Source organism: Cynocephalus volans, chromosome 1 (assembly GCF_027409185.1).
Source record: "Cynocephalus volans isolate mCynVol1 chromosome 1, mCynVol1.pri, whole genome shotgun sequence".
Lineage (NCBI taxonomy): Eukaryota > Metazoa > Chordata > Mammalia > Dermoptera > Cynocephalidae > Cynocephalus > Cynocephalus volans.
In genome coordinates this window covers 299947822-299961849 of record NC_084460.1, presented here as the reverse complement: position 1 = coordinate 299961849, position 14028 = coordinate 299947822, and the positions used below count along the sequence as shown (strand labels likewise).

At 51.7% G+C, this 14028-nt stretch overlaps 1 protein-coding gene across 5 annotated transcripts in view; it reads left to right on the top strand.

Annotated features, from left to right (window-relative positions):
* The window catches only part of PER2 (period circadian regulator 2), a 45351-nt gene that overhangs the window by 23176 nt on the left and 8147 nt on the right, over nt 1–14028 (top strand). For 3 of the 5 annotated variants that reach the window (XM_063091595.1, XM_063091567.1, XM_063091576.1), the window contains 11 exons: nt 1959–2037; nt 4231–4337; nt 4942–5095; nt 5350–5458; nt 6153–6278; nt 6738–6822; nt 8281–8443; nt 8532–8656; nt 9535–9699; nt 10725–10979; nt 12841–13628. In XM_063091595.1, coding sequence (XP_062947665.1) covers nt 1959–2037; nt 4231–4337; nt 4942–5095; nt 5350–5458; nt 6153–6278; nt 6738–6822; nt 8281–8443; nt 8532–8656; nt 9535–9699; nt 10725–10979; nt 12841–13628 — 2156 coding nt within the window. The remainder of the gene's footprint in view (nt 1–1958; nt 2038–4230; nt 4338–4941; nt 5096–5349; nt 5459–6152; nt 6279–6737; nt 6823–8280; nt 8444–8531; nt 8657–9534; nt 9700–10724; nt 10980–12840; nt 13629–14028) is intronic. The other 2 variants (XM_063091586.1, XM_063091602.1) reach the window with 2 other exon arrangements.

Genomic DNA, 14028 nt, shown 5'->3' with positions numbered 1-14028 from the left:
CCCAGGGCAAGGGCTGGAGTTGTCTTCAGTCCCCTCATTTACTCCGTGGTTGAAATGTGCTGTCAATAAGACTGACTCGCAGCTCTGGGTCTCCAACCTTGGCTGCCCCCCTAACCTCAGGCAGAGTCTCCATCTTCCCTGAGACTCAGCACACCCCCTGTGTCGTGTGGCCCTCTGCATAGCAGGTCAAAGTTTCTGGCCACCAGCATCTCTCCCCTGTGTCCAGGCCATCACTGTGTCCCCTTCTCCCTTTTCCCCAGCCACTCTGCCTTTTGTCCACAAAGTGAGAAAAGCCCTGAGGGGCCCCCGTCCTTCCCATCCTTGCCCACTCCCATGCTGCAGCCTCGTGGAACCCTCTGATGGGCAGTGACACCACTGCTTGCTCCAAAACGTGAACAGTCCCTCCGCCCCCAAGACGAAGGTGCTGGCCATTCCTCCCTCCCCACCTTGGCCCAGCCGAGCTTCCCCTGATCTTCCCTTCCTCCCAGACGTGCACTGGCATCTCCAGATGAGCCAGCCTGCTTGATGTGGCCTTTGCTGTGCCTCGCACCCCCCACCATCTCAGCCTGTGGAAGTCCCGTCGTCACACCTCGCCACCTTATCTCACCAGACACTCCTGTCCCACTGGCTCCTCAGGCTATCCCCCAAAAAACAAAATTTGGGTTCTTCCCTCGAAGCCCAGAGGACCCAAGGCGCTTGCCACCTTGATCACATCCTTCTTGTGATCCCTTTTAAGTGATTGCTTTGTGACACCGAGGTCCAGTGCCAGCCACACTGCCCGGCCAGGACCCATAGGTGCCCGCTGTGGCAACACAGTGAGTCATGTGATTTCACAGTTCTCTGAAAGCAGGTGCCATCTGTAACTTCTGAACTGCAGGAGTCCAGTTTACTCCATGTTTAATTGTACTTATAATCTCTCAAGCGGCTAACGATGACTGTTTTTAAAAAGCACTTCTTAAAAGTGATAGGAATGTTGTTTTAAGTAGGTGAATTTCTTTAAAATGTTTGGTGTGGTCTTACATAGAGAATAGTCTCTTCCAACTATTCAGTAAAGATTTAAAGCGTCCTGAGATTTCAACAACATATTCCTCCAGATTATCCAAGTGTTCTTCAAGAATGAAAACTGTTTAAATTTTGAATAAGTTTTTCCCATGAACTTGGTAGCTGAGTTTTTCCCATGAACTTGGTAGCTGAGGAAAATTTTGGATATATGACTATCTTTGTGCAAATATATGACTATCTCTGTCACTTTGGCCATCTTAGCAACTGTGAAGTTCTCTAGTGCGATGACATTTGCTGAGAATTTTGAATCCAAGTATGTAAATTTTCTAAAAATAGTTTATTCAGATCACTCTTGTTTCATTTTTTTTTTTTTTTTTTTTTTAAAAGATGACCGGTAAGGGGATCTTAACCCATGACTTGGTGTTGTCAGCACCGTGCTCTCCCTAGTGAGCTAATCGGCCATCCCTATATAGGGATCCAAACCCATGGCCTTGGTGTTATCAGCACCACACTTTCCCAAGTGAGCTACGAACCGGCCCCTTGTTTCATCTTAAAAATCATGAAGATGGCTTTCCAGCATGATTTTGCTAAGAGAAGCCTATATGTGGTTCAGGTGGTTCTATTACCATGGCAGTTCCTAGTTTACAGGACTAAAACCTGTCCACAGTGGAGTTGCAAAGCTGCTGGTGGTGTCTGGCATAGGGTCGCACTGCTCTCCATGCGGTGGACTCTGTTGTTCAAAGTACACATTTTAATTTTTTATTTAGCTGCCCATTACTCTGAATTTACACGGTGTTTTCTGGTAGTGGTAATATAACTACATTAAATACAAGTGTACTTCAGAAAGCTCATGGAAAGATGCATATTATCTTGTAATTCTATTTTCCACGAACTTTTTGAAGTATTCTTGTATGTATTTTCTTAGAATCAGAAATCTGTGCAAAATTCTCTTTCAGCCCCTAGAATTCCTCCTGAAAAGAGAATTTTTACGACCACACATACACCGAATTGTTTGTTCCAGGATGTGGATGAAAGGTAAGTGGTGTCATGTCGTTCGCCCTCCAGCTACCCCCTGCCCATGCTGCCCTTCCCACCATCACTTGTCTTGAAATCAGTAATGCATTCTTCATGTCGTCAGACTCCCTCAGAAGATACCCAGTGTTTCATCACCATGTCAGCAGTTACTTAATAGTAAACTAAATAAAGCCAAATGAATTTTCATGTTTTTGACGTTCAAGCTATTTAGCTAAAGCTAAGGCTGCATGTTGGTTTTACTTGTGATAATCGACAAAAATGTTGAACTATATATAGGCAATGAAATAATTATGGAATTACTAGGAACTTCGTAACATATGAACATGGTGTAAATAAGACCTTCTGGAGAGCTGGTAATTGTTCAAATTGAGCCTGTCTTTATTATCCTGTTTAAACTCATTTGGAGTAAATGACAGAGCAAGCAGGGATGGTGTGCCTGGGGCTAGTGGTGGGACTGAAACTAGGAATGCCATTGGCAGGATCCCAGCAGAAGCCCATGTTCTGCGTGCCAAGGGCAGCTATGGGGACAGCTTTCCCTCCATGTCTCTCCTCAGAGCCCCAGTTGGGCCCCTTTCCCTGGATCTCCCACTCAGGGTGCTGTAGCAGGTGCAAATGGCCCTGATTGGATTCAGGAGCACCCACATTTTGAGTGGGTTCTGTACCCACCCCCACGGGTCTTCTCCTAGCTCCTCTGCAGATGCATGAAGACAGAAAATGCTATGGGCTACTGGCAGTGGTCAAAGAGGTGTCCTCAGAGGACACCACAGGAGTGGACAGAGAAGCACCACCATGCTGGGCTTCCTGAGATGGACCAGGGCATCTCCCAGATGCTGTGGGGGATTGGATCCTCCCACTGTCTGCACCCGGCCCAGGAACACAAAGTTTCCACCGCTAGAGTCAGAACAGAGCTTGCTCTGTGGGCAGCCGGGGATCCATCACCTCCAGCCCCAGATCGCTTGGGTGTCTTCTGTAGACCACCTGTGGCAGGTTTCTGAGCCCCACCTGCCCTGCTGAACCAGGATCTTGGACAGTGGGGCCTGGGAGCTGCATTTGTAAAGCAACCCCAGGAGGTTTTATTCCTCCAAACAATGAAGAACTGTCTGCAAAGCCCCAGGTGTCTAGCTCAGTCTTGTGCAGGGAAGTTGGTGGGCAAGTGTACATGGCATTATGGGCGACAGTCTGCAGAGCTTTCCTTCCTATAGGCCTGCAAGCAGCCCAGCTCAGGGAGCCCCACGTCTTCTCCCTCCTCTTCCTCCTCCCCACTTCCTCCTCCTGCTTCTCCTCCTCCTGTTTCTCCCCGTCCTTCTTCCCCTCCTCTTCCTCCTCCTCCTCTGTTCGGGTCTTGACCTGGGAGGGTGCCAGGAACATTCTGTACATCCTGTCCAAAGGACAACGTGAGGCCTGGAGAGACTACACCTCAGACAGAGGAGGAAAGCAAAGAATAACATCAGGCCCACGAGGATGTTCCACACCACAAGGAAGGGGGGAGCTTTATGTAAAGACTCAAAGGGAAAATGTCCTTCCACATGAGCAGAAGAGTTTGAGAAACGTCTGTTTGGGTACGAGAAGGTAGAGGCCAGGGGTGGCTCAGAAGGGGCGGCAATTGGCTGACCAAGCCGTCAGAGGGCTGTGGACTTGCAGCTCTGTCCAGTGACAGCACCAGCGTGAATGTGCTCCCAGAGAGCAAAGTGACATCTCCAAGAGAAGACATGACAGGCACAGAGCAGGCCCCCGCCAGTCACAACACCTCCTGGGGAGCCACAATAAACTGACGAGACACAGTGGCTCATGGAATAAGAGAAGGAAAATGTCCTGAGCTGGGGAAGATGTGCGTAGAAAGGGCTTCCCAGGGCCCAGGCAAAACTCGTTAGAGAAATCCACACCAAGCCACATCTGGCCAAATGAATGAACGACATGAAGAAAGAAAAATATCTATGAAGCACAAAGATGAAAACATAATCGTGATTTATTTCTTCAGGAGCTAAGACACAAGGCTCACAGGCTCACAGGAGTGCTGGGACCTTCATTTGCTGATGAGCTGAAAGACTGGCTGGTTGGTTCTCTGTTAGCCCACTTTCCACATTTTGAGCTTTGGGGAATTTGAACCTTTTCCCAGAGAATAGGGTGGTTCTTAGAGATGATCTGCTCCCCTGCTTGGAAGTGTGTTCTGGAATGTGTCTGCTTGCCTTCCAGGGCAGTCCCGCTGCTGGGCTACCTGCCTCAGGACCTGATGCAGACCCCTGTGCTCCTGCAGCTGCATCCCAGTGACAGGCCCCTGATGCTCGCCATCCACAAAAAGAGTAGGTCCCTGTTCAGCAGTAAACCCCAAAGGGTTTGGCAGGAGCTAGAGCACTCTTAGGGCTTCTTCCTGAGGCCAGGCCCTGCTCTGACAGCTCAGATCAGCTAAGGACGAGCAGGTGGAGGCCGCCCTGCCTCCCTGCCTGAGGCCTGCTGTGGTCAGTGCTTGGGGAAGTCCAGAGAGCAGTACACTCATGTGGGCTCCTCTGTGGCCAGTTGTCCCTCAGCCTGAGTGCTTGGCATCGTGTTCTTAATGTTGGCTTTGGTGGTGGGTGGGAGGAGGGGAGACCAGTTCAGCTGTGACTAGGAAGGTACTGACCAGGCCGGGACAGTAGATGGCGTGTGTCCCCACTAAGCCCAGCCCTCACAGATGCAGGTGATGCTCTGGCAGAGGTGCACGTCCTGAAATACGAGATGAATCAACCGCCTTTTTGCAGTTTAAAGCAAAAACAGGGACGGGGAGGTAGAAAACAGTGGCTTTGAAGAGGTGTCTGCATCCTTAAAGTTTGCAAGTGATTCGGACCTGAGTGTATCTTGAAGTGGCTTTTCACTTTGTGAACACCGATCACTCCTCCTTGCGTGCTGATTGCTGCTTTCCTCTCCCAGTCCTGCAGTCTGGCGGGCAGCCTTTCGACTACTCTCCCATTCGCTTCCGCGCCCGCAATGGGGAGTACATCACGCTGGACACCAGCTGGTCCAGCTTCATTAACCCGTGGAGCAGGAAAATCTCCTTCATCATCGGGAGGCACAAAGTCAGGGTGTGAGTGCTCCGAGGGCCCACGGCAGCTCCAGGGCCCTGTGGGGATCCCAGGCCATCCTCACCTCCTGCCGCCTACCTGTGGGGGAGACCCAAGTGGATGGGCAGTGGGTGGGCCAGGGATCAGCTGCCCCCAGGACCTCATTCAGGCAGAGTGGCAAGCTGGCAGGTGACAGTCTGGGGGGCTGCAGGCAGGAGGCCACGGGCCCAGCCTCCTCCACCTCCCCTTTCTTACAAGATGAATTAAAACCGCCCAGGGGCCCTTTGAACGAGGACGTGTTCACAGCCCACCCATGCGCAGAGGACAGAGCCCCTCAGCCCAGCGTTCAGGAACTCACGGAGCAGATCCACCGGCTGCTGCTGCAGGTGGGCCCCACATCAGTCTTGTAGTCCACACCCCGCCAGAGCACTTCAGCCCTGCCCTGCGCCCTGCTTCTGTCACATCCACCCAGGAGACCCCGGCTGTCCTCTGAACATCCCCATGGGGCCAGTTTGGGCACAATCTGTGCTGGTCCAAGACAGGCCGAAGCACCAGACTTTTCCCAGCCTTGCATTCACATGTCTCTGTCTGAACCACAGCACAGTCCCACGTGACTATGAACAGAAGGGCTTACTTGAGCCTAGAGTGCTGGGCCCTGGCCCTGGAGAACTTGGGGACCTCGTACTCAAGGAAAATCAGTATAAGCACAGTCAGCCCCGTGACTGAGTAGTTTTCTGCTTCCCAGTTATCACAGGCTGTGGAGTGAAACTCTAATTGCATTGTTTTTTGTCTTTAAAACCCCTCAGTACAGGAGTGGGTAGGATGAATTCTCTTTTAGGGGCATCTTCTCAGTGAATGCCTATCTGGGGACAGGGTACTGCGGGTAGAGGCCAGATGTCCAGATCTGGAGCCTGACCTTGGGGTTCAAACCCCAGCTTCCCTCATCCTTGCCATGTGCCCTTGGGCAGGCCACTGGCCTCTCTGTAAAGCAGGGCGTGTGGGGAGGACCAGCGTGCATGCAGCTCCATGGAGAGCTGGGCCAGCCTCAGCACACCATAGTGCTATGTTTTGTCTCCCCAGCCCGTGCCCCACAGTGGCTCCAGCGGCTATGGGAGTCTGGGCAGCAACGGGTCCCACGAGCACCTCATGAGCCAGACCTCCTCCAGTGACAGCAACGGCCACGAGGAGTCTTGCCACAGAAGATCTGTACGTCCCTCTGTTCTTTTCCCTGAGAGAATGTCGTTTGATACATGCTGAAAATTTAAAAGTACATTGAAAAACCTTTGGCAGCTGCCAAAGCCTTTGTAGTCTCAGCTGTTTCTGCCTGCTGTCGACACCATTCACCTGGGATTTTTTCTGTGGTCTCTTAAGAGTTGAAGCAGCTAAGAACTACATATAGTTAAAGGTTTGGATGAAAATTTCTTAAGACAAGTAAACAAGCAGAAGTGAATATTTAACTGTAGGACAAAAAAAAAGAAAATGTGCTGTCTTGCTTTGTTTTTGTCATCCTTTAAGATCGTGAACTAAGTGTTATCTAGCATTGCATCTCTCAGATTTGTTTGGAATTTTCTCCTGTGTTGCTGTAATTATTTGAGCTCCTCTCTGTTCTCAGTGTGGGGGACAGACTGAAGGAATAATGATTTGTTCATTTTGGTTTTCTTCAAGGAAATCTGTAAAAATGGTAGCAAGACCAAAAGCAAAAGTCATTATTCTCATGAATCTGGTGAACAAAAGAAAAAATCTGTTGCAGGTAAAAAAAATATATATATATTCAACCTTTCCTTAGTAAGACTTGAGTTTGGCAGAGTGCAAAGAGGGAGCTGGTGTAATGTTAAACGCATGGCAGGGGACCGACCTTTAAGTGTGTGCAGCCCGCTCCCTTATCCAGCAGAATCCCAGGCACGTGAGTCTTCCTTTACTCAGCAGAGGCAGACGCTGCTGTCCCTGCTGGCCCCAATGCCCCACAGACCTGTTGAGGCCTGGCCAAGGTGTGCAGTCCTGTGCCCAGGCCCCGCCTGTGGAGCATGCCCAGGCGCTGTGGCCTTGGCTGCTTGTCCATTCTACAAAGTGGCTGTCTGGCCATGCACATACACATGTGAGCACACGAGCTCACACGTGTACACAGCAGCCTCAGGAGAGTCTGCCCAGCTTTTCCACAACCACTGAAAACCATACCTGTCTGATGTGGAAGGTGCTGGCTCCCGCACGGGGCTGTCAGCCCACCCCGTCACCACAGCACAGCAGTGGGTCCCTCCTCACCACATTGTGGCACTTCCCAGGCAGCATCACACCTTTCTGCTTAGGTCCTGCTGTCGACTCTGCCTAGCATGCATTTGTCACATGAGCACATGCGCACACGCGTGCATATGCATTCGTGTGCATGTATGTGCTCACATGCATGTACACACATGTGCAGCCCAGTCCTCTCACCCTGGTGGTCCTCTCACCCTGGTGGGCTCTCACTCATCTTCTGCACTCAGGCCCTGCCTCCTGCAGGAGGCCTCTGAGGGGAATGTTGGGGCACGCAGCACACTCTGGCCTGCCCCATGTCTCCTCCTGGCCAGACATCACCAGTAGATTTGGCTTTTGGGACATGCTGGTAGAAATGTTGCATGCTGGACTCTGTGCTGGGTGTTGGGGACCCAGTGAGGAGCAAGATGTGTGCTTCACTCAAGGGCCCAAGGGCCACAGGCATGTGGTGTATGTGGTGAGGACAAGTATAGAATCCACAACACAGTGCACAGGAGACAATTATTGTTACAGTCATTATTACCAAGGATTGCCTTTGAAATCAGTGGCCTGCCCAGGAGAAACATAAATATGAAGCATCTGGGATCTCTTGGCCCTGTCAAGGAGTTCAGATAAAAACTGGTCTCTCCCACTGCTGACTCCCTGAGCCCTGGGGACAACCTAGACCCAGTGCCACCGAGCCCCAGGGACAGCTCAGACCCAGTGCCACCGAGCCCCAGAGAGAAGCAGGCCCCAGGCTCAGTGACAGCTCCCTCCAAGCTCCCTCTGTAGTGGCTCCATGATGCTCATGCCAGCAGGGCTGCCAGAGAGCAGGCTGTTGCAGGGTTTCTGTATCTGTGAAGCGTATTCTGAGTCCTAGCCTTATCTTCAGGTAGAATTAAAATGCTTTATAAATACAGAGTGTACTGTTTGGGGGAATAAAGTATTAAATGAAAGAACAATTTTGTCATCCCTTCAGAAACACAAAGTAGCCCCCTGGCTCATATGAAAGCTGTCCCTGCCATGGAAAAGGACAACCCAGGGGCCAGCTTAACCAGGGCCGGCTTCCCAGAGGAGCTGGCCTGCAAGGACCAGCCTGCCTGCTCCTACCAGCAGATGAGCTGCTTGGACAGTGTCATCAGGTACGCGCAGCATTTCTGGATTTCCGCCTTTGTTCTCGCACTCTCCCCCCTCGCGTGTGACATGAGGCGGTCCCAACCCTCTGCACAGGTACTTGGAGAGCTGCAGCGAGGCCACCACCCTGAAGAGGAAGTGTGAGTTCCCAGCACACGTCCCCACACTGAAGGCCAGCGATAAGCGAAAGGCCATGGGCAGCCCTGAGCTGCACTCCAGAGGTATCTTACCTGCTTTGAGCTGTTAAATGTGTAGTAACTTAAATCCTCTGCAGTGTAATCAGATGTCATTTTAAGACCCGAAGTGCCCCTTCTTTTCTCCTGTACTAATTCTGAGTGGCTTCCGTGATTATGGCATAAGGGCGTAGCCTATTTTCTAAATGATCAAAGGAGTTCAAAAGTCAGCAACCTTCTTATAAGCTAGAGGTAAAGATGATTGTAGTCTTGGAGCTGTGGGCTCTGAGAACGAGTTGGGGCTGCTGGAGGTGTGGGGATGTCCTCTGGGTTCCCCCCACAGCCATGCTAGTCTCATTGTCATTCTAGGGTGGGCCCCTTTCCAGTGTGTGTGTGGGGAGCCCTTGCCTGGATGTTAGTGTGCCCCATAAATCAGATTACATCTCTGGCTGCTTGAACGTTGAAAATGTTGCTGACGGTCATTGCAAGAATCAGAAATAGGGCATCCCGCTGTGGGATGGAGCGCAGGGCTGGACAGTCACACACAGAGAAGCTGAGTGAACAGCCTGCCCACAGCACCCGGACTGTGTTGGCTTCCGACTGTCAGAGAAGCCCCTCGCCACAGGCCCGGGCCCAGAGTTCCCGCAGCCAGCGCTGCTGCGCCTCCCCCCACAGGACCCATGATTTAAATGTGCAACTGTCTACGTGTCAGAATTCCCTCTTCTCCACCCTTCACCTGTGAATAAACATTGAGGACAAACATCACACGCCCAGGCCGAAGTGTCTGTAGCATGGGTGTGTGCAGCCCAGCGTGTTGCCTGTCCAGTCCCGCGGGTAGTGGGGTGCTGTCTAGACGAGTGGTGTCCTTATCTGCATGGCTCGCTCTAATCGCCGCTTTGTGTTTGCTTCCATTTTCTCTTACGAAGAGGCAGTGCTGCCCTCCAAGGTGAACAGCCACGCGGAAGTTAGCGCCCACTTAACCTCGCTGACGTTGCCTGGCAAGGCAGAGAGTGTGGTGTCTCTCACCAGCCAGTGCAGCTACAGCAGCACCATTGTTCACGTGGGGGACAAAAAGCCACAGCCTGAGTTAGGTATGCTGTGTGTTCTTTGATGATATTGGGAGTGACTGGATTTTTGAAATAAAAATGAGAAGTGCGACTGCCATCTAAAATATTTCTCTAATTTTATCTAAGTGCATAAGAATCCTGCCATAGCCTAATAAAGGTGTTCTAGGAAGTCTAGCTGCATGAAGTTCAGGGGTGGGGTGCACTAGCCAGGCCAGGCCCACACCTGCCCTGGTCCCTGCTGCGCTCCGGCGCCGCCTGCTGGCGGTGCCTGCTCTGGCATAAATACAGAGGGCCAGTGTGGGGAGTCGGGGGACACAGACCCCTCAGTGGGTGCTGAGAGAACAGTGGGAGCAAGGCCCCTGCCTCCCCACTTCCCTGCATGGGGTTGGGGCCTTTCCTCTGCCCAGCCTCCCCCTCCCAGCGGAAAGTGAGCCTTTCAGCCCTTGCTGTTCAAGGACAGGAGCCAGTCCAAGTCGCAACAAGACTTAAAACCAAGCGTGTTTGTGGCCCAGTTTTGTTCTTCAGAATACTGTGATTGAAGTGAATCCTGAGTGTGGCCTTCACGAGGAAGGGAGAAAATGAAGGAAAGAGTGCTTGTCAGGGATTCAGTCCCCAAACCCTCTCTCTCAGGACTGTCTGTGGCCCCTCCGTCCCCTGTCCCACTTGCCCCACAGGCCCACATGGTCTGACGGTCTCTGGGCGTGGTCCCGAGCCTGGAGGATGCAGCATGTCAACCTTAGCACATTGTGTTCTAGAAGCCGAGGCAGCCCAGGAATATTTCCACAACAGAGTTGAAACCCTGAGGCTCCCAACACTTCAGTTCACTGCTCCTGAGCCATGGATAATCGGGGTTTCTCGTCACTGCCTTTGCCTTTTCACTGTGCATTTCTGAGAAAGCTAGACAGAGATGTTGCGAATTTCATCCTCATGCCGTGGGCATCTCATGAAATGACTTTATATGTGAATGATTTGTCTTGCTCATAAGCACAGTGTGGGTTTAAGATAAAAGGGGCACGCATGGATTAGAGGCCTGGGGTGTTGTGTTACAGAGATGGCAGAAGATGCTGCGAGTGGGCCAGAATCCCTGGACTGCCTGGCGGGCCCTGTGCTGCCCTGCAGCCTCAGCCAGGGGAAGGAACCCTTCAGGACGCTGGGCCTCACCAAGGAGGTGCTCGCCGCACACACCCAGAAGGAGGAGCACAGTTTCCTGCATAAGTTCAAGGAAATGAGAAAGCTCAACGTTTTTAATTCTCACTGCCACTCTTACCTACAAGAAAGATCCAAGGGGCAGTCGAGTGAACAAGGTAAGTGACTACCTGAATTAAGGGTGGATTTTAAAAACTTTATTCCAACCCTTGACCTTGGTGTTATCAATACCATACAAAAACTTTAATCTTAATCGGACTGAGTCCAGCACTGGTTTCAAAATGTAAGATGTCCCCGATTTTGGAAGTGTTCATTTGTACGAGGTGGCTGTTGGGATTTTGCTGGTGATGCAATCCGTCCCCGCAGAACTTCCAGCCAAGGGAATGTAGCCAGGGTGGTTACAGTGCTGCCATGCCCAACATTTCTTGCCTGGGTAGCTGCTGGTGCTGATGGAGCATTGGTGTTGGGCTCCTGAGGAAGGAGGGAGTGAACCATGTCCTCCCCAGGGGGCACACCTTCCTGGCTGGACTGGCCTTGGGGCCCAGCTGCAGACCCCAAAGGTAGGCAGAGCCCATGGTGTGTGGAGCTGCTCCTCAGGCCATGAGCCACCAGGTAGTCAAAGATCAAGGGAAGACGTAGAATAGACTGACTTAATCTCCCCTTTTCCGGTCCAGGAGCCTGGCTTCTGACCCCCAGCCATATACCTGTACCCCATGGATGGGGCCTGTATTGGTCAGAGATGCCACCTCTTCCTTGGCTTCCTGAGGCTCTGGCACAGGGATCAGAGCTATTGACCCCAGGAAACAAACATACCACAAGGACCAGCTCCCCTGGGTCTCTGGGCAGACTCACCACAGGGAATGTCTAAGAAATTGAAGAAGCCTACAGCCTTCTTAAGGATGTGTCTTTTCCAGTCTCTTCTTTCTGAGACTCAGGGTTACTGACAACCCACAGGAAACCTCTGTGCAAATTAGAAAAAGGTGCCCCTCCTTCATCCTGAGCAGACCCACCGAGCGGGCCCAGCTCAGTGCGGAGTTCTAACTCCCACTTGTCCCCTAGACCCAACAGTTTGTGCAGTGCAGAGTGTACAGCAGTCCAGGGCAGCCCTGCCCAGACCTGGAGGTGGTATCCCAGGAGCCCAGTGCTTTAGCCAGTCGTCCCACAGTGGACAGATTCCTGCAGGAGGAACACCACGTAGAGAGGCTGAAGTGTAAAACCTCCCCTCACACCGCAGTGTGCCTCACGCCTGTCTCAAAGGTGTGGAACCCCTGGGCACTCATGCTGCAAGAGCCCCAAGTTACTCTGTGTGACATGAGAGGAAAACCGAGGGAGGCACTGGGGACACACCCAGGGCCGAGTCCCTCCGTCCCCCTGAAGAAGGCCTATGTCAGCAGCACTTGTCATTGGAGAGGAAGAGTTTGGTTCTGAGGGCAACTGGTCCCCTTCGATCTTTCGGCTTCTGCGCAGGCTTCATTTGACAGGTGAAACAGAAAATGTCTCTCTTTAAGAATAATAATGTTAAGCTTGTAAAATTGAAAAATAAGGTTAGGTAAGGTCAGCAGTTCTACCTTTCAGATCTCACAAACCAGGATTTTTTTCCCCCAAGTGCTGGGTACTGGGGAACAGTAGAGACTAGCCAGTTTTTTGGGTTTTTTTGATACATAGAACCTTTTTTTTAATACCACTTTCCACATTAGCATTTCATAAAAGAAAGGGCATTTTAATACCAGAAAAAAGAAGGACATTTTAATTGATCCTGCAATTAAGGTTGGACCATCAGATTGATGGAATTCAGTTTTATGAAAAACCTGATGTTTTGCCCTGATTTTTCTCACTTCACTGAGGATCAGGGAAAACTGTATAAGGACCAGACGGGCCCCAGGTTGGAATTTGGGAATACAGGACTATTGATCTAAGAGATGCCTTCAAGTTTCTGAAATTCTACAAGTCTCTGAGAATTGCAAAATAGGAATTACATACATTTAAAATTTTAACTCTGGTGGTTTTTCCATGTTTTAGCTGCCCATGGACTAAGAAATACTTCTGGAATAGATTCAGCTTGGAAAAAAACTGGAAAGAATAGAAAACTGAAGTCCAAACGGGTCAAGCCAATAGACTCCTCTGAGAGCACTGGGTCTGGGGACCCCGTGCCCCACCGGCCCCCACTCATGGGCCTGAACACCACGGCCTGGTCACCCTCAGACACATCCCAGTCCAGCTGCCCCGCCATGCCCTTTCCTGCCCCCATGCCAGCTTACTCCCTGCCTGTGTTTCCAGCTCCAGGGGCCATGGTGGCACCTCCTGTGGCTCCCCACACCAGCCTCACGGTGCCTGCCATGACCATGGACGCACAGCATGAATTTGCAGTCCAGCCCCCGCCATTCACTGCCCCTTTTGCCCCAGTCATGGCGTTCATGTTACCCAGTTATTCCTTCCCTCCAGGGACCCCGAGCCTGCCACAGGCCTTATTCCCCAGCCAGCCTCACTTTCCAGGCCACCCCCCGCTCGTGTCCGAGGTGACCCCTGCCCTACAGCCTGAGTTCCCCCGTCAGACCTCGCTCCCCAGACAGCCATGTACTTGTCCAGCCACCCTGCCATCGGCCACTGGAGCCACGGGCAGGGTCTCCCCACCGCTCTTCCAGTCCCGTGGCAGCTCACCCCTGCAGCTCAACCTGCTGCAGCTGGAGGAGACCCCCGAGGGTGGCACTGGAACCACAGGGACTACAGGGACCACAGGGACCGCAGCTGCAGGGCTGGACTGCAAACCGGGCACTTCTTGGGACCAGCAGCCGAAGGCACCTGCAACTGTAAGGGTTTCCCGATGCTGTTTCTCCAAAGCAGGTCCTCAGCTCAGACACGGGTGGTTTTATGCACTGGAGATTTCTACCAGACTTTGTAGGTTGTGACATAAATATATGTGCTAGAAATTAATGTTTCCCAGTTAAAGGATCCTATCAGAGTAGATCATGAGGAGCTTTTTATTGTCTTGGAGTCTGAACGAAGGAGGATAAGTTGTTTGTGGTCAATGATGAGTCCAAACAGCAGCATGTGACCTATGGAGAATACTTATGGGCCTCGAATTTTTAAATGCATCTTCAAAGAAAGCACAATCTAGTTAAATACCAGCACTAAGGCTTTATGGAGGGTGGTGGCAGAGAGCCTGACTCAGGCGCCCGCAGCAAAGGAGGAAGATGAGGAGGGACGTGC